The sequence below is a fragment of the Bubalus kerabau genome, chromosome 2, assembly GCF_029407905.1.
Source record: "Bubalus kerabau isolate K-KA32 ecotype Philippines breed swamp buffalo chromosome 2, PCC_UOA_SB_1v2, whole genome shotgun sequence".
Taxonomy (NCBI): Eukaryota; Metazoa; Chordata; class Mammalia; order Artiodactyla; family Bovidae; genus Bubalus; species Bubalus kerabau.
The window spans coordinates 198471932-198492491 of NC_073625.1; the positions used below are offsets into that span (position 1 = coordinate 198471932).

At 43.2% G+C, this 20560-nt stretch overlaps 1 protein-coding gene across 1 annotated transcript in view; it reads right to left on the reverse strand.

Moving 5' to 3' along the window:
* LOC129644558 (collagen alpha-4(VI) chain-like) overlaps positions 1 to 18642 on the reverse strand; it is a 131339-nt gene extending 112697 nt beyond the window's left edge. The window contains 8 exon segments of the mRNA XM_055570142.1: positions 2295 to 2875; positions 4748 to 5353; positions 6554 to 6817; positions 6820 to 7128; positions 10134 to 10492; positions 10494 to 10606; positions 10609 to 10748; positions 18567 to 18642. Of these exon segments, the coding sequence (XP_055426117.1) occupies positions 2295 to 2875; positions 4748 to 5353; positions 6554 to 6817; positions 6820 to 7128; positions 10134 to 10492; positions 10494 to 10606; positions 10609 to 10748; positions 18567 to 18642 (2448 nt within the window).
* Between the last annotated feature and the right edge of the window lie 1918 nt (positions 18643 to 20560).

A 20560-nucleotide genomic window follows, 5' to 3' on the forward strand; every position in this document is an offset into this window, starting at 1 on the left:
ACAATGAAGGAAACTATAAGCAAGGTAAAAAGGCAGCCTTCAAAATGAGGGGGGGGGGGGGGAATAGCAAAGGAAGCAACTGACAAAGAATGAATCTCCAAAATATAAAAGCAGCTCATGCAGCTCAATACCAGAAAAACAAACAACCCAATCAAACAGTGGGCAAAGGAACTAAACAGACATTTCTCCAAAGAAGACATACAGATGGCTAATAAACACATGAAAAGATGTTCAACATCACTCATTATTCAGTTCAGTTCAGTCACTCAATCATGTCCGACTCTTTGTGACCCCATGAATTGCAGCACACCAGGCCTCCCTGTCCATCACCAACTCCCAGAGTTCATTCAGACTCACGTCCATTGAGTCAGTGATGCCATCCATCCATCTCATCCTGTCGTCTCCTTCTCCTCCTGCCCCCAATCCCTCCCAGCATCAGAGTCTTTTCTAATGAGTCAACTTTTCACATGAGGTGGCCAAAGTACTGGAGTTTCAGCCTTAGCATCATTCCTTCCAAAGAAATCCCAGGGCTGATCTCCTTCAGAAAGGACTGGTTGGCTCTCCTTGCAGTCCAAGGGACTCTCAAAAGTCTTCTCCAACACTACACTTCAAAAGCATCAATTCTTCGGTGCTCATCCTTCTTCACAGTCCAACTCTCAAATCCATACATTATTATAGAAATGCAAATCAAAACCACAATGAGGCATCATCTCATGCCGGTCAGAATGGCCACCATCAAAAAGTCTACAAACAATAAATCCTGGAGAGGGCGTGAAGAAAAGGAAACCCTTTTACACTGTTGGTGGGAATGCAAACTAGTACAGCCACTATGGAGAACAGTGTAAAGATTCCTTAAAAAACTCGAAATCGAACTGCCTTATGACCCAGCAATGCTACTGCTAGGCGTACACACCAAGGAAATGAGAATTGAAAGAGACACATGTACCTCAATGTTCACTGCAACATTGTTTACAATAGCTAGGACAGGGGAGCAACCTAGATGTCCATAGGCAGAAGAACGGATAAGGAAATTGTGGTACATATACACAATGGAATATTACTCAGCTATAAAAAAGAACGCATTTGAGTCACTTCTAATGAGGTCGGCGAAACTGGAGCCTATTGTACAGAGTGAAGTAAGTCAGAAAGAGAAACACCAATATAGTATATTAATGCATATATATGAAATTTAGAAAGACAGTAATGACGATCCTATATGCAAGGCAGCAAAAGAGACACAGATGTGAAAAACAGACTTTTGGACTCTGTGGGAGAAGGGGAGGGTGAGATGATTTGAGAGAATAGCATTGAAACTTGTGTATTACCATATGTAAAATAGATGACCAGTGCAAGTTCAATGCATGAAGCAGGGCACTCAAAGCTGGTGCTCTGGGACAGCCCAGAGGGATGGGGTGGGGAGGGAGGTGGGAAGGGGGTTCAGGATGGGGGACACATGTGCATCCATGGGTGATTCATGCCGATGCATGGCAAAAACCACCACAATATTGTAATTATCCTCCAATTAAACTAAATAAATTAGTTTTTTTTAAGAAATGCACAATTTGCCAGAAAAAATTTTTGAAAAAAAAATTTTTTAATAAAAAATGCAAGTTGTTTTCAAAGACATTGTTGGTGTATTAGATGGCCCCACAAAAGATTGTGTTTTTGTAATCATAAAAATCAATAAGGATTTCTGGACTCAGATTGTTTCCAAAGTGGTTCTCTTTCCACATGAAAGAAAGTGAAACTGGAAATTATAGAAAATGAACTTTCAGATGATTAATGAAGAGAACATGTGGAACTCCAGTCAGCAGGACTCATATTCAAGAAGTCTTGGTCCTACACAAATGATTGGCAAATTCATGGTCATTTATTAAATTTTAAGCTGAAATTTTAAAATTCAAGAGTGCTTGTGTCTTTTTAGAAATAATCTCCTGTTTTAAGTGGCTTAATGGGTGGTTAATTCATACCCTGATCCCTACAGCTCCTACTGTAAAGATACATGTATTTTCATCAAATTCCTTGTTAAAATGGATGAGGGGTAAGACAGGAGGAGGCAAGAATGTCCACTTTTTCATTCACATCTTCTGCTGTTTGACATCAAAATAAAGATTTTATAAGTCTTGTTTCTGTTTTTTAATGAATTGACTCCATAATCTTTTCTTGGATGGGGGGTAGAGGAGGTGGGTGACTGGAGCAAACAAAGATTTTAAAGAAATCAAATTTTTGGAAAAGATGTTCCTACCTTCTTGCAAGGCAAAGCCCATCCCAGACACAAAAGCCCTTCTGCCCACAAACTCAGGACAGAGCTGGTTCTTAATCTTGCTTCCCACAACAGCAAGTTGCAAAAAAGATTCCAGGAGGATGACATGCTTCCAAGGGGGATATGATGCTATCTTTTCCAGGTCCATGCTCTCCAAGGTGAGCTGGGAGCCCACTGCATAGATGGTCACCCCTGCCTTGTGGAGGAGGGAAGCCGGTCTGGACACATTGTCTTGGGAGGAGCCTGCCGTGATGACCACGACTACCTGCTGCACACCTTGCTGGGACCGGCTGCCCTTCTCCTGGATGAAAACCTCATTCCTTAAGAAATCCAACACAACACCAGTCTTAGTCTGTCCTGCTCTTCCCCCATGAGTTAGTTTGTCCAGATGCTCCAAGATTGTGACTCGATTCTGAAATGCATCCAGGGAAAACTCAAGTCTTGGTTCCTCGCTGTAGAAGACCAAGCCAACCTGCACGACATCCAGATGAACACTGAGAGATCTGATGGTGGTCTTTAAGAAACTGACAACTTGCTGGAAATTCGATTGCTGAGCCCTGCTAAATTCCTCAATGAGGAATACCAAGTCAGCCGGGATAGCAGTCAGACACTCTATAGACAAAAACAGAAACAGGAAGAAGGGCTTAGTATGAGAACAGAGGAATAAAGACAAAACTCTTTCTGTATACAAAGGCTGTATTATGCTTTGTATTTATACACTGTACATAATATATAAAATAATATATCTTATACTAACTTATACTCAAGCTTATTAGAATTTAGTGGAAGCTTTTATGACCATCATTTGGCATGATGGTCAAAGAACATCATGGGGTTCAAAATTTCCACGTGAAAATGTGTTCATATCACTTGTCAAATATGTAAACATACAAATATCCACAAGAAAGTGCTTTAAGACCATTTTTCAATTCCTCTAAGTCCATTAGAAGCATCTGGGTCTTGCTTGCCTAGTTTTTTCCTTCACTTTTCTGGTTTCAGGAAACCTTGGGTCAAATTATCTTTTGAGAGGCCTGGGCAGTGTTATGACAGTTGAGAGAAAGGAGGGAGTGATCACTTCTACTTGCGGGGATGCTCTCACAATAAGGTAACTTAAGAACTAAAGGATAAAGTTTTGACTGTGGGCATTTCAGATTGATGGCATAGTGTATCCAAGGACAGAGACAGAGGTGGGAAAGGATGACCCATATGTAGCAAATGGTGAGTAGTTCAGCTTGACTGGCTCAGTTCAGTTCAGTCGCTCAGTCATGTCCGACCCTTTGCGACCCCATGAACTGCAGCACGCCAGGCCTCCCTGTCCATCACCAACTCCCAGAGCTTACCCAAACTCATGTCCATTGAGTTAGTGATGCCAACCAGCCATCTCATCCTCTGTCATCCCCTTCTCCTCCTGCCCTCAACCTTTCCCAGCATAAGGGTCTTTTCAAATGAGTCAGCTCTTTGCATCAGGTGGCCAAAGTACTGGAGTTTCAGCTTCAACCTCAGTCCTTCCAATGAATACCCAGGACAGATCTGACTTTGGTTAGAATGTATAAATGGGCTTAGCAGGAGATAAGGCTCAGTGGTTCTTAACCAACAGTGGTACCCATCCCCAGGGGACATTTGGAAATAACTGGTGTTGTTTTGCATTGTCATAAGATTCATTCAGGGATGCTATTGGAAGGGACCAGCTATGTCAGACTTTCAACAATGTACAGGACAATTCTACATTATGAATTCTATCACCCAAAATGTCATTACCCTCTCCCTTGAGCATCTTGAATGTCAACCCTAAAGAATGACTTTATTCGATCTCTAGGGGAGAAGACTGAACGCTCCTTTTTCTGGAAAAGGCATAAAGCAAATTGGATTACTGTTCAGAAATATTCACTGCCTACACTTCTATGAGAGGAATATACTTTCTTACTTCACTAATGATGACATAGCCATATGACTTGCTTTTGCCAGTGGAATGTTACTAGATGATAAAGCAGATCCAAAAAATGCTTCTTCAACCGGGTTTTCTCTCTTATACCTCTGTAATTACCATGGAAAGGATATGTGCAGGCTAGCCTAATGATCTCAGTAGGAAAGTGACATCTATGGAGCACAACCAAATGTAGATCAGCCAACCCTCAGCCAAATCCTAATCTGTGAATAAGCCCAGGCAAGATCCACAAAGCCCAACGTAGTTGAGCCCAACGAAGATCAGCTGACCTCCATCAGATCTGTGAATACAAATAATTCTTTTCAGCCGTCGGCTTTTTGCATGGCTTCTTATGCAGCATCCTTGTGAGCACGATTAACTAATATAAGGCATGTGCCTGAGGCAAACCCATGCCTCCTTCTCTTCCCCATCCAATGGTCCTACTGTCTACCAACTGAGAAACCCTGAATGCCCCCTTCTCTGCTCTTTCCCCAGACTTTCCTAATATGAGCCCCCCTACCCCCCGCCAGCGGCTCATATACCTAGAGACCAACTCTTACCTACTATAGGCTCCGTCTTGGCTTCCTGCTTGGTCTCGAGCTGCCCAGTGCCTTGGATCACTCCACTCACATCCTGTATCACCTCTCTAACCCCATCTTTCCCTTGCATATCATACACAAGGGGTGGGGTCCCCACCGCCTCTAATTCTCTACTGTCAAAGTCTTGAACACCCACAGACACGACTTGCATGCCTTTCTCCCTCAATGTCTGCGCAGCTTCGTGGACCTCATCTTCAGATTTGCCTGAAGTGATGACCATGGCATACTGGGGTATGCCCTGGAGAAACTGGCTTCCCATTGCCTCCTGTAAGAAGGTCCAGTGAAGGTATTGCAGAGCTTTGCCTGTCCTCCTGGAGCCTCCCCGGAGCACAAAGTGTCCATGAATGTGAATCATCATCTCATCCTGGGTCTGGTAAGTGTTGAGCAAAAACTCAGTGTGATCCTGGCCACCCTACTGAGCCAGACAAATCTGGTACTTGTCCCTGCCAGCATCCAGCATGTGCACCACTCCAGAGATGAAATTCTGCATCCACTCAAAACTGGTCTGCGATGTGTCTTGTGAGGTGTCAGCAAGAAAGACCACATCCGCATAGCACTGAGTAGATTCTGGAGTCAGAGAAATGTCAGAGAGGGGGGATACATCAAATAAACATGTCATGAAAATACAAGGATGGTTTTCTGTGGGGAATATAAGAGGGAGACGTATTATTTTTATGTAACACTGTACGTATTGTATTTTTATCGCCTCTGTATAAAACTCTGTCACAAGTTTCTCTCCCTCTGAAACCCTATACTGCCTGCTTTTCTGACTACAGTATCTTTCAATTCTTCTTCTTTGTTAAATATCTTGCTTACAAAACTATTGAATTTAACTATAGGATAATGGATGTTTTGAATTCACAAAAGAAAGAAGTTTAATTATAAATTATATTACTCATATCTATAACTTGCACCGAAAGCTAGTTTTTTTTAACATTATAATGTATTTTTCACTACATATATAACATTTGATAGTTTTACTTTAATACAAGAAACTATAATAAACAATAGGTCCAAATCTCACCACTAGATAAACTCTGGAATCACCCTTTCTAGGTGGTCTCATCTTCAAATTCCACCAACAGAGTAAAGAATATTATAAAGCATTTTAGTTTTTGCTTTTCTCAAAAGGGAAAAAATGGTATTTCGTTGTTGTTTTAATTTGTATCAATATAAGTAATGTTCTCTGTTCGTACTTATTGGCCATGGCCAAAAATGCTTGATACACCTAATTTATGGCACTTTAAAATATGCTTATTGGATAGAATTACATGCAACTCAGGATATGAGATAATCTGAGTCATATATACATGTATAATAATTAAACTTTAACAACTTGCTCTTCAAAAAAAAATTATTCTTCAACCAACGGAGGAAGCAAGGGAAGCTACTTTATGCTGGGCAGTTACTTTGTGCTAGAGGCTTTTATACATTTGTATCTATTTTAATCCTCATAAATCTCCGGGTTGCACAGATGAGGAATCTGAAGTGTATAAAGTAAAGCTGTCTGGGCATGCTCACACAAAAAGCAAGTGGCTAAGACAGGATTTAAAAAAAATGTCTTCTGGACTCTGGAACCCATGCTATTTCCTCTGAATAGTATGACAGCATGTTCTTTCCCACCCACAAGAGCTCCATCCTCAAGCCCTGGCTCATCCAGAAAGTCTCCCCAGGAGATCCAGTGATTCCCTCCCACTCAGTGTATCACGGTTCCCGCTGGAATCAGGCATCCCGGTTGGAATGCTGGCCTTTCGGGTGGCCTCTTACCTTGGATCTTGCCCTCCACGGCCAAGCACAGAGTCTGGAGGATGCTTCCTGAGAAATCCTGCAGGATGTTGTGGTTTGCAGTGTTGAAGAGAAACTTCTCCAGAGGCTCACTGGCTATGGTTTGCTGCTCCTGGACATCCTGGACGTTGACCCCTACCACATACACCACAACCCTGTCTCATTTCAACCTGTCAGCTGCCTCCTGGACTTCATCATTGCACTCCCCGTCTGTCACCAGGATCACTATCTGGGGAACCCCATCCCTGCCTGGCTGCCAGCTGCCTCAGTCAAGTAGTTGGTCCTGATGAACTCCAGGGCACTCTCTGTGTTTGTGCCCCCTGTCCGGTAGGGCAGGTTCCGAATCCGCTTCAGGACCACACTCTTCAGGGGATGCTGGTGCAGCCGAAAGCCCGGGTAGACTCTGTCATTATACTGCGCAAGTCCCACTCGGACCTGGCCGCTGCTGATGTCCAGCCCTGAGACAATGGAGTGAAAGAGGCTCTTCACCTTCTGGAAGCTCTGGGGCCCGATGCTGGTTGAGCTGACAATGTCTGCCAGGACTGCCTCTCTGCAAACTTCAAGAGACAACAAAAGGCATAGGGTCTGCAGTCTTCACTCCGAAATGCTTCAAACCAAAGGAGCTAGTGAGCAGAAAGGGGGACCAATGGCAGGAGCCTACCGGGGGTGATCCTCAGACCCCCTACATGACCGTGTGCTCAAAGAAGTGACAACATCCCTTGGACCTCCCCTTCCCTCCTCTCATCATGCTCTGAGGTTTCTGTCCTGCCTCCATCTTGAAATTCACTTGGACAATCTCAGGAACCACATTACAGAGAAAAACACTTTGTGTAAATGCTGCTCGGCATGCTAAAAAAGGGGCTGTCCTCTTCCCAGTGGGAGTAAACCTCGTCTCTAGGAGTGTGCTGGCCCCAACTGGTCAGAAAGCTGAATACAGCCCCTGTTCCATGACACATCTCATTGCTGCTCCACCGCCTAGGAGCCCTGTGACCTGCCTATCACTCACCTCTTGGAGACTCAATTGTCTTCTCTGCAGCACTGATGCCTTTATACTGGCTCTCCTCTCACAGGGGTTGTTTTGAGGATAAAAGAGGATAAGCTCCGGTAGTAGACAATGTCAGTGCTCTTCCCAGGTCCTGTCTGGTTTCTTTCTTTTTTAAAAAATGTATTTTATTGAAGTATAGTTGATTCACAATGCTATGTTAGTTTCCGCTATACTGTTCTATATAGTAGGACTTTATTCATTCACCGACTCAATGGATATGTGGAGAAGGAAATGGCAACCCACTCCAGTACTCTTGCCTAGAGAATCCCATGGATGGAGGAGCCTGGTGGGCTGCCATCTATGGGGTCGCACAGAGTCGGACACAACTGAAGTGACTTAGCAGCAGCGGCAGCAATGGACACTCCGGGAGTTGGTGATGGACAGGGAAGCCTGGCGTGCTGCAGTCCATGGGGTCACAAAGAGTCGGACATGACTGAGCGACTGAACTGATTGATATAATAGTTTGCATCTGCTAATCCCAAACTCCCAATCCATCCCTCCCCAACCCCCTCTTCCCCCAGCAACCACAAGTTGTTCTCAATGTTTTTGAGTCTGTTTCTGTTCTGCAGATCAGTTCGTTCGTGTCATATTTTAGATTTCACATATAAATGACATCAAATGGCATTTGCCTTTCTCTGGCTTACCTCACTTAGCAGGATAATCTCTAGGGCCACCCATGTTGGTCCAAATGGCATTCAGTTCAGTTCAGTCACTCAGTCGTGTCCGACTGTTTGCGACCCCATGAATCGCAGCACGCCAGGCCTCCCTGTCCATCACCAACTCCCGGAGTTCACTCACACTCATGTCCATTGAGTCAGTGATGCCATCCAGCCATCTCATCCTCTGTCGTCCCCTTCTCCTCCTGCCCCCAGTCCCTCCCAGCATCAGAGTCTTTTCCAATGAGTCAACTCTTCGCATGAGGTGGCCAAAGTACTGGAGTTTCAGCTTTAACATCATTCCCTCCAAAGAACACCCAGGACTGATCTCCTTTAGAATGGACTGGTTGGATCTCCTTGCAGTCCAAGGTGCTCTCAAGAGTCTTCTCCAACACCACAGTTCAAAAGCATCAATTCTCCGGCGCTCAGCCTTCTTCACAGTCAAACTTTCACATCCATACATGTTTCACTCTTTTTTATGGCTAATAGCACTGCATAGCAGCACATCTTCTTTATGCATCTATCTGTCGATGGTCATTTAGGTTGCTTCCGTGTCTTAGGTAATGTAAACAGTGCTGCTCTGAACTTAGGGGTGCATGTATCTTGGATTCCCTTTTATCATTTCTGTACACAGCCCTGTGAAGGACTTCTCTTCAGCTACTGGAGTTGTTTAGCCCAAAGTATGTGAAGGCTTACCTCCTTGCCTTGGGTCAAGACAACCCCGATGGATTAAGCACTGTGATAAGCACTTTATTTGCATAATTTTCTTTAATGCTTTCAACTACTAACTGAAGCAGGTACTATCATTTTAAGGAAAAATTTTTTTAATTCAGAGAAATAAAGTAACTTGATTAAGATGGCCCAGAAAGTAGAGACCTGGGATTTAAAACCAGATCTTTCTTTTCCCTCAATTCACCCTCTTAACCAGCACATAACACACTGGCAGCAAATTAAGCAACCTTCCTGCATCTGCTGGCCCTCTCCCCTCCTCTGCCTCCATCCAGGCAATATGGGCAAGTTAATCTAGGAATAATATCATTCTAGGAACAAACTTTTGTCTTCAAAAACAAACTTACAGTTGTCTATATATAGAACCATCATAAGGCTCACAAGATATAAAAACAGTTGAAAGGTCTTTAGTCAATGATTGGAAAAGAGCATAAAGTGTAGATGGTTTCGTGAAATTCTACTATTAAAATTAAACATGCAAAATACCCAGAGAAAATTTGATTTTTAAAGAATACATGTACCCCAGTGTTCACTGCAGTTCTATTTACAATACCCAAGACAAAGAAGCAACCTAAATGTCTATCAACAGATGAAAGGATAAAGAAGATGCATAATGGGCTTCCCAGGTAGTGTTAGTGGTAGAGAATCTGCCTGCAGATGCAGGATAAAATTACTCAGTCAAAAAAAAGAATGAAATAATGTCATTTGCAGCAAAATGGATAGACCTACAGATTACCATACTAAGGGAAATAAATCAGAGAGAGAAAGATAAATATCATATGATATCACTTTGTGGAATCTTTAAAAAAAATTATACAAATGAACTCATATACAAAACAGAAACAGACTCATAGACTTAGAGAACAAATTTATGGTTACCAAAGAAGGGGATGGGGGAGGGATATATTAGGAGTTTGGGATTCGCAGATTATGTGTATGTATATATATCTGAAACCCTTTGCTATATACCAGAAGCTAACACCAAAAAAATCAAATATACTTCAATAAAAATCAATTGATTAATTCAACATGCACACATATTGGAAGGGATAAGAGGGAGGGATGAACAGGACATAAAACTTTGGAGTTTCCTGACTTCTAGATCAGAAATAAAGGGGGGAAGCCTGTGCACCTGGAGAAATGTGGCTCACAGGTGCCGCCGCGCTTGCCAAAGTGTCGCAGATGTCCTGGCGCAGCTTCGGGGGCAAGCCGGCGCAGGCCTGCGCAGTCGGGAATACGGGTGACAAACGACCCGCGGGCCGGCTGGCGATCTCCCGGAGCTCGGCGGGAGGCGTGGCCCCGACGCCCACCGCGCGGAGCCGGATGCCGCACTCCTCAAGGCGCCGGCGCCCCCGGCACGCAGTCCCCCGCCGGCCCGCCATGACCACCTCGGCCACCTGAGATCCCCCCACCCCCATCCCCCGGCTTGCGCAGCTCCCGGCCTCTCCCTGTAAGTGGTGCTCTAGCAGGAACCGCAGGGCCTGATCAATTGCGGCCCCCAGGAGTGAAGGGGAGCTTCTGCATGTGTCTCAGCACCTCGGCTTTGCAGGCATAGGGGGACAGCAGGAACTCGGACTGAGGCTCGTGGCCATACCAGGCCAGGCCAGCCCCACGGGGACCACCTCCCTGCTAACACCGAAGCTGTAGACCATGGTGTTCAAGAAGCTCCCCACGCTGTGCATGTTCTTGGGGTGGACCCTGGGGTCCACCAGAAACACGAGCTCCCCTGAAGAGGCTTCCCCTCACGCTGCAGAAGAGAGGCCCTTCACGATAAGATACGGTGAAACGGAAGGCTGCTGTGAATGGCTGGGAATACATTTCCCCCGCCTCTCTCTTCCTTGCCTTTACACCAAACAGCTATGTGTTACCAGCTGATGTGCACCTGGCCCAATGCACCATCATCTTCCTTGGCTTCCTCAAGACCACTGGCTACCTTTGTTCCCCTGCCACCCTCTGTTTAATTCCAGCAGACATTTGACCCTTCCATTAGACCCCTGACCACGGCCCTTCATTGAACCCTTGTGAAGTGAAAGTTGCTCAGTCCTGTCCGAATCTTTGCAACCCCATGGACTATACAGTCCATGGAATTCTCCAGGCCAGAATACTGGAGTGGGTAGCCTTTCCCTCCTCCAGGGGATCTTCCCAACCCAGGGATCGAACCCAGGTCTCCCATTGCGGGCGGATTCTTTACCAGCTGAGCCGCTAGGGAACCCCTAAAGCTCATAAAGGAAACCAGCTTTCTAGGAGTACGGGGTGCTGCTGGAATCCCCCACCTACATCCCCTTTGCCAGCTGGCACACTGGTTTCCCAGCTGCTTCAAGCACTTCTATCACCTGCTCCCAGCTGAGACTTTGTGCAGAGACCTGCCCCTGGCTGAAGGCAGCAGCCGTATCTGGAGACGCCTGGGAAGTTATATCGGGCCACCCCCACTGAGTGGCCAATGTTTGATCACGTGGGGATACAAGTGTCTGGGCTCCTGGCCTTAACTGAAACCATTCATGGTGCCATTTATGCCCTAACAGTGCCCTGCTGAGGCCACGGTCTGATTATATGGGGGGCTGGCTCCTTGCTTGGCTGCCTCTCCCCGATTGCCTATCTCACTCCTCTTACTCCTTTACAGGTTGGCCTTAAAGAGCCCTGCCTCAAAAGAACGCGTTTGCCCAATCCCTCTCCCCAGCTCTGTTTCTAGAGAAGCTGCCCTGAGCCGTCAGCTTTTCACCTTTGACTTCTGACACTCTCTGGTGGTTTCGTCCCTAAGTCGTGTCTGATACTTGTGACCCCATAAACTGAAAGTCCTACCAGGCTCCTCTGTCCATGGGATTCTCCAGGCAAGAATCCTGCAGTGGGTTTCCATGCCCTTCTCCAGACACTCTCTGGGCACCACTTAAACTGAACCCATTTGACATGTGGCGTTATCACAGGTATGACTCACATTTGCCCTTTGGCTCCCTAAACTCAGAGCTGCCTCCTGCAGCTGCTTCTTCCAAACCCAGCTCTAACTCCGGGAACCACAGCCCCCATGGTGAAAACAAATTTATCAAAGGGGAAAGGTGAGAGAGAGATAAACTAGAAGCTTGGGATTGATAGAGAAACACTTTCATTGTTGTCGTTCAGTCACCCAGTCGTGTCCAACTCTGCGACCCCATGGACAGCAGCACACCAGGCCTCCCTGTCCCTCACCATCTCCCAGAGTTTGCCCAAGTTCATATTCATTGCATCAGTAATGCTGTCCAGTCACCTCAACTCTGATGCCCTCTTCTCCTTCTGGCCTCAGTCTTTCCCAGAACCAGGGACTTTTCCAATGAGTTGTCTGTTCACATCAAATAACCAAAATACTGGAGCTGCAGCTTCAGCATCAGTCCTTCCAGTGAATATTCAGGATACTCTGCTACATGTAAAATATATAACAAGGGCCTGCTGTACACCACAGGGAACTATATTCAATATCTTATGATGAACTATAATAGAAAATAATCTAAGAAGAATATATATATGCCAGGGACCAGCCCCGGCTGATCCAGGGTATTCGAAGGAGAGACGGCTAGGTGACCTATTCAAACGTTAATTAGAGATATAAAGAGTAATAGAATGAGGATAGCTCAGTAGGAAAATTCAGTGAAGAAAAGAAGCTGAGTAGCTTGGTTTACGCAGAAAATCAATATAACCTGTGACACCAGGTTAGCTCTGACCACGGAGGCCGCAGGCACCCTCTCGAATAGCGGAAGGTGCCCCACCTTAGACACCTTCTCGAGTGGGTCTTAGAAGCCCAGGCAAATAAGTGGTCGCAGAGGATTTCCACGCTCCAGATGGAGACTCGGCTGGAAGTTAAGGAGAAAAATGACATGGGGAGACCAAGCTTTTGCAAGCAAGGCCCATAGGTTTATTTTCAACAGGGGTTTTTATACCCTAAGTTACACATAGAGGATAATAGGGGATGCAAAGTCAGCAGTCTTTGATCCTTATCAAAAACCAGGGTTTCTATCCTGCAAATTTATCATATACAAATGGTTTAGGTGATTTACATCATCTTCTGGCCAGAAGGTGTATTAACATTTTATGACTCTTGACAAAGACTTATTTTCTCTAAGAGTAATTATTTTAAGGTTTGGCGCCATCTTCCAAAGGTGTTAGATAAAATTGCATTCCTATAGGGCGGATGTGTAATGGGTTTATAACAAAGGAAAGAATTTATTACCTTAAGGGTCTAAAGTTGCTAACAATAAGGCCACTACTTATTTTTTCTACATACCAACTATATTAATTAATACATATTCAAGGATACAATACAGGGGATGTGGAAACTTGGCAACAAGCATTGGCTCACCAATGAAATCTTTTACTAGTTTTATTCTGACAGTTTCTAACTCTCTGAGAAGCTCTAAGCTATTTGAATACCTTAAGCTTCCCGTGCCCTCTCAAGGCTGGGAGACTGTAAACAATCGTATGCATAGCTGTAGGAGTCCGGGTAAACTTGCCAGGCGAGTTAGAGAGCCATCTGAGGGGTTTGGATTTAAACACTCCTAATTGCCCAGGAACTTTATTAATTGGAGCTGTAAGTTAACTCTTTGACAGAGAGAGTGAGATGGTGGTGGGGGACAGCTCCCAGTAAAGTCAGAGGTGAGAGCACAAAGCAATAAAGTAGGCAGACTCTGGTTTTTTGGGGGGTAGATGCTCGAGAATATCCGGGGGCACTCCTGAGGCTTGATCCCGCCTTTGCGTATGCCGAGCCTCCTTCCTCATGACCTTTGTCACGAGTGGAATGCCTCACTGGCTCCCGGCATATATATATATATATACATATATATGAATAACTGTATCACTTTGCTGTATGCCAGAAACTAACACAACACTATAAATCAACTCTAGTTCAATTTTTTAAAGAATACTATTACCTCCATTATGTTTTTTTCACCTAATTTTTACTCTATATTGGAGTATGTTTGATTAACACTGTGTGTTAGTTAGTAACAGAGTGTGTTAGTTTCCAGTGTACAGCAAAGTGATTCAGTTATACATATACATATATCTACTCTTTTTCTAATTATTTTCCCATGTACGTTATTATAGAATACCAAGAGAGTTGCCTGCTGCTATACAGTAGGTCCTTGTTAGTTATCTGTTTTAAATACAGCAGTGTGTACATGTCAGTCCCAAACCCCTTAATTGTCTTTCCCTCCTCCCACACTTGCCCCCGTAAGTTCCTTCACTGGTCAGTGAGTCTGTTTCTGTTTTGTAAATAAGTTTTTTCTTTTTTGATTCTGTATGTAAGCAATATCATAATATTTGTCTTTCTCTGTCTGACTTCAGTTCAGTCAGTCAGTCAGTCAGTTCAGTCACTCAGTCATGTCCCACTCTTTGCGACCCCATGAATCCCAGCACACCAGGCCTCCCTGTCCATCACCAACTCCCAGAGTTCACTCAGACTCACGTCCATTGAGTCAGTGATGCCATCCAGCCAGCTCATCCTGTCATCTCCTTCTCCTCCTGCCCCCAATCCCTTCCAGCATCAGGGTCTTTTCCAATGAGTCAAGTCTTCGCATGAGGTGGCCAAAGTATTGGAGTTTCAGCTTCAGCATCAGTCCTTCCAATGAAAACCCAGGACTGATTACCTTTAGGATGGACTGGTTTGATCTCCTTGCAGGCCAAGGGACTCTCAAGAGTCTTCTCCAACACTACAGTTCAAAAGCATCAATTCTTCAGTGCTCAGCTTTCTTCACAGTCCAACTCTCACATCCATACAAGACCACTGGAAAAACCATAGCCTTGACTGGATGGACCTTTGTTGGCAAAATAATGTGCTATCTAGGTTGGTCATACCTTTCCTTCCTAGGAGTAAGCGTCTTTTAATTTCATGGCTGCAATTACTATCTGCAGTGATTTTGGAGCCCAAAAATCAAAGTCTGACACTGTTTCCCCAGTGTTTCCCCATCTATTTGCCATGAAGTGTTGGGGTCGCAAAGAGTCAGACATGACTGAGTGACTGAACTGAACTGAACTGATGGGACCAGATGCCATGATCTTACTTTTCTGAATGTTGAGCTTTAAGCCAACTTTTTCACTCTGCTCTTTCACTTTCATCAAGAGGCTTTTGAGTTCCTCTTCACTTTCTGCCATAAGGGTGGTGCCATCTGCATATCTGAGGTTATTGATATTTCTCCTGGAAATCTTGATTCCAGCTTGTGCTTCTTCCAGCCCTGCATTTCTCATGATGTACTCTGCATACAAGTTAAATAAGCAGGGTGACAATATACAGCCTTGACATACTCTTTTTCCTATTTGGAACCAGTGTGTTCCATGTCCAGTTCTAACTGTTGCTTCCTGACCTGCATACAGGTTTCTCAAGAGTCTGACTTCACTCAGTATAATAATCTCCAGGTCCATCCATGCTGCTGTAAATGATGATTTCATTCCGTTTTCTGGCTAAGTAATATTTCATGGTATACACGGAGCACATCCTCTTCATGCGTTTATCTGTGGATGGACATTCTGATAGTTACCATGCCTTGGCTGTTGTAAATAGTGCCACAATGACCACTGGCATGCATGTGTCTTTTCAAATGGTGTTTTTCTCTGATATGTGCCCAGGAGTGGGATTGCTGGATCATATGGTAGCTGTATTTTTAGTTTTTTTATGGATCCTGCATACTGTTCTCCACTGTAACACTGTAAATCAACTATACTTCATCTTAAAAAAATGCTGTTCCCTCCATCAGATTTCTTTTTCCTCTTTTTTCTTTCTTTTTTTTTCTTCTTCTTTTCTTCTATAGTACATTCACATGGAATCATGTCCTTTTATCCTGGTTTATAATGCAACATTCATTTGTGTGCTTATTCAATTAATGACAATCTCCCCAACTAGACTGTGGGCTCCATGAAGGCAGATACCATACATTTTGCTTGTTGGTCCACCACTCGAGTGATAGAGGAGCCACCCAAAAAATGTTCAAAGAAGGAAATGCTTGGGAAAGAAGGAGGGAGCAGACATCACTTACAGAGATACAACTATTTAACATGAATGAAACCAAATCAGGGAAACAGAAATTTCTAGAGCTAGAATAATCCTATAGGATTATGCAATACCATACTGCAGCCACTAGGTATGTGTGGCTGTTCGGCACTTGAAAAGTAGCTACTGTGACTCAGAAACGAAATTTTAAATTTTACTGAATTTTAGTTTAAATAGTCACATGAGGCTAGTAGTGCAAGTATTATTAATTCAATTCATCCATCTTACAGATAAGGGAAATAAGACCTAGAAACGCAAGTAACTTGTGTAAATCTGTTCAAGGAACCAGTTTAGAAACCAGGACCCCTGACACCCAGTCCATACCCTGGACTGCCTTAAAGAAGATTAAACTTAAAGCCCATGTTACAGAAAGGCAAAACCCACAAGAGAAGTTAGGCGGAAAAGGGCTGGAGATGCTTGGTGTTCTTCAGGAACAATAAATTCATCTGTCACCTCTAGAGTCCTGAGTCTTACCTCTGGGATGTTTCCTAATCATGATCAAGTGAAGTCAGAATTATTGAAAAGGAAAATAATAAATGAGCTTGGGGTTCTTTAAGCTTCCTTCCCTTTGACCCTCCAAACTACAATCCTCTTGAGAGGTGAGGGTTCAGGGAGAGCTCCAGGGATGGCTACCTGGTTTGTCCCCCTAAAAGGTTTTACAGAAGAGATCAAACACAGACCAGGAAGTGTTTCCCTGATCTTTCCAACCAGGAGAAACCTCATGGCTATAGAATATCTTTCAAGCAAAGAAGTGTTGATTTCATCACATTGCAATTTGAGAGACTTATTACATTTTCATACATTTTTACTTTTTGACCTACTCAATCTTCATCACTTTTAAGGTCTTTGAAGCAGAGAAAATTCATTATCTCAGCCTCTGCTCACACTGAGAGGAGTCAGAGTCCAGGGGAATTTTGAGAGCTCCACATTTTTCCCCAACAAATAACAGCCTGTATAATTGTTTTTGAATATTTAAAACTCAATATTGTCTCAGTGGTAGCTTCAGGGTACTCATACAATCTTCTCTTGATGTTTCATCTGGAAAAGTCCCCAAAGTTAAAATGACTTCAAAAAAAATTACAGAGGTGTCCTTAGAACTCAGGAAAACTACTAATCTTATGACAATAAAAATGATATGGACCTAACAGAAGCAGAAGATATTAAGAAAAGGTGGCAAGAATACACAGAAGAACTGTACAAAAAAAGATCTTCACGACCCAGAATTACGATGGTGTGATCACTCACCTAGAGCCAGACATCCTGGAATGTGAAGTCAAGTGGGCCTTAGGAAGCATCTCTATGAACAAAGCTAGTTGAGGTGATGGAATTCCAGTTGAACTATTTCAAATCCTAAAAGATGATGCTGTGAAAGTGCTGCACTCAATATGCCAGCAAATTTGGAAAACTCAGCAGTGGCCACAGGACTGGAAAAGATCAATTTTCATTCCAATCCTTAAGAAAGGCAATGCCAAAGAATGCTCAAACTACCGCACAATTGTACTTATCTCACACGCAAGTAAAGTAATGCTCAAGATTCTCCAAGCCAAGCTTCAGCAATATGTGAACCGTGAACTTCCAGATGTTCAAGCTGGCTTTAGAAAAGGCAGAGGAACCAGAGGTCAAATTGCCAACATCTGCTGGATTATCGAAAAAGCAAAAGAGTTCCAGAAAAACATTTACTTCTGCTTTATTGACTACGCCAAGCCTTTGACTGTGTGGATTACAAAAAACTGTGGAAAATTCTGAAAGAGATGGGAATACCAGACCACCTTATCTTCCTCTTGAGAAATCTGTATGCAGGTCCATTTAGTCATGGCTATGGTTTTTCCAGTAGTCATGTATGGATGTGAGAGTTGGACTATAAAGAAAGCTGAGCACGGAAGAATTGATGCTTTTGAACTGCGGTGTTGAGAGTCCCTTGGACTGCAAGGAGATCCAGCCAGTCCATCCTAAAGGAGATCAGTCCTGGGTGTTCACTGGAAGGACTGATGCAGAAGCTGAAACTCCAATACTTTGGCCACCTCATGTGAAGAGCTGAGTTGTTTGAAAAGACCCTGATACTAGGAAGGATTGAAGGCGGGAGAAGGGGATGACAGAGGATGAGATGGTTGGATGGCATCACTGACTCAATGGACATGAGTTTGAGTAAGCTCTGGGAGTTGGTGATAGACAGGGAGGCCTGGTGTGCTGCAGTCCATGGGGTCGCAAAAAGACAGACATGACTGAGCAACTGAATTGAACTGAATGTGGAAAAGCACAGCCAAAGGAGACAAAGCAAAATGCAGAGTCAACAGAATAGGTCCATTTTCACAAAATCATTTGAGAGCTTAATAACTCATTCAGAAGAATAGCACTTTTAATATCTTTTTTGCCATTTGAGGTTAAGCTTTGAAAAAAATCAAAGGCCCATTTACTAAAAACTTGGAGATTTTTAAGTTCTCTTTAAAAGAATCATTTCCCTTTCATTAAATATGAAACTCCTGTAATATTTTCTTTTCATATTGTCACTACCCCTCTATTCCTGTCAAGGTCTTCATTTTTGGCTTAAAGATGCATTACCAATTCTCTGTGACTTGATGAAGCCAAAACCAGCTGCAAGGAAGATGATTCCCCAAAACATCTTCCAAGTCTCCATTTCAGACATGTATCTAGAGAGAAAAAGATACCTCTGAATTAAAATTATGTATTCATACAGTTAAAAATGAGTGCATATCATATTGTATATTCATTATACTTCAATACGGGTTATTCTTTTATATGTATACCTGTGGCTGATTCATGCTGAGGTTTGACAGAAAACAACAAAATTCTGTAAAGTGATTATCCTTCAATTAAAAAATAAATTAATTAAAAAAAAAAAACACAGACACAACCATGTCTTTCCCCAGACCAACAGAAGTATTATAAAACTGAAGAAGGACATGTTACCACATTTTTTTTTTTTTTGATTATGCGAGGAAAATGGTCTTGCTGACCCAATTCTGGAAGATTTTGTAAACAATATGTACTGCAGACTTCAACTGTTTAAAGTTGTCCAGATATGGCTATAAATGAGGAAGCATACAGGCATAGGGTAGAACCACTGTTCCACACACTAAAGTCATTTGGTGGAACAGAAACATTTCTGGATGACTTTGCATGTATTTTTATACAAGCATTGAATGACCTGATAAACATTGTGGCATAAAGAAATATTCAAGTATCTCAGAAGGACATCTGTCTGATAAAATCAAGCTATCCTGAGAATATTTAATGAGTTCCCAGAAGAAGCAAAACCACCAGACTTCTCTACCCTAAACTTGGATCTATTTTCAAAGGTTCCCACGGTAATTATCCACTTCCAATTCCATTTCTAATTTTTGACTCTGAGATGCTCCATATGTTTAAAAATAAGAACAACACAGCAATCACCTTGAATGAATGACATGCTCCACCTGGAACAGGGAACACCTCATCTTTATGGCTGACCTCACAGCCATTCCGTACAGAGTGCAGTGGGGTTAAAAGTCGGGATTCTTGGAAACAGGTGGCCTAGATTTGAATCCCAGATCCTCTACTTAATAGTTGATCTTGGGCAAGTTGCTTCTCTTCTCAGTTTCCCCATTTGTAAAATGGGGGCATAATAGCATCCACCTCAATCAAATGAGTTCATTATTGTAAAAGAGTTTGTGCCTGGAACATAAAACCACTCTTTAGTTCTCGTTAAATAAGTCTTCTTGGAGATCTGTTATGTAAAAGTGAAAATGATTCCCACTCATTTGCAACTCAGAATCTGTGGAGGTAGAGGATTACTAGCACTTTGCATTGTATATTAATAAGGCAGTTATTTTGTTGTGCGTATTTTAATTTATATCTTTTATTTGGCTTAATTTTCACTTTCAATCGATTGTTCCTTGGTAAGTGATTGTGCTAATCTCTATGTTTGTCATCTGAAATCTAGGAAAGAACCAGCTAAGCAGAACTTACTCTGCTCGTTTTGTTGGTGAAAATGAAAAAAAATCAGGTCCCAGAAAGGTTTAAGTAGTGTTCCAGGGATGCATAGCCATGCAGTCAGGTTTTGTCCCAGGTAACGTGATTCCAGGTCCAGCACATTGCTGTATCTCAGACATCTGTTTCGAACCCTTCAAAGAAAACCTCCAAAGTCCAGACTGTCACCCAACTCCCTAGAGTCCACCTTCAAGTAAAATGAAGATCTAAAGTAAATAATGTGAGCTCAAGCCCTCTTTAAACTTTTCAAGGAATTTAAGCAAAAAAATCTCATATCATCTAAATCACTTTGCAGTCTCGAGCCCTGTAAGCAAAATATTGTGTAGAAATGATATCATGATGCCCAGAAATAGCAGCCACCCAATGGCTGAGTCCTCTCTGCAGAAGGTGTAAATGTAGCCACCCTGCTTCTCTAAGACATGTTTCTACCGTGCATGCTTTATTTTCTCCTTGAGAGTGACTCAAGGCTGTGAGATAACCACACCTGTTTATTATTTCACACCAACAAAAAATACTGGGAGAAGTCTTGACTTCAAATGATGCCCATGGCCCTTGATTCTGGTTTC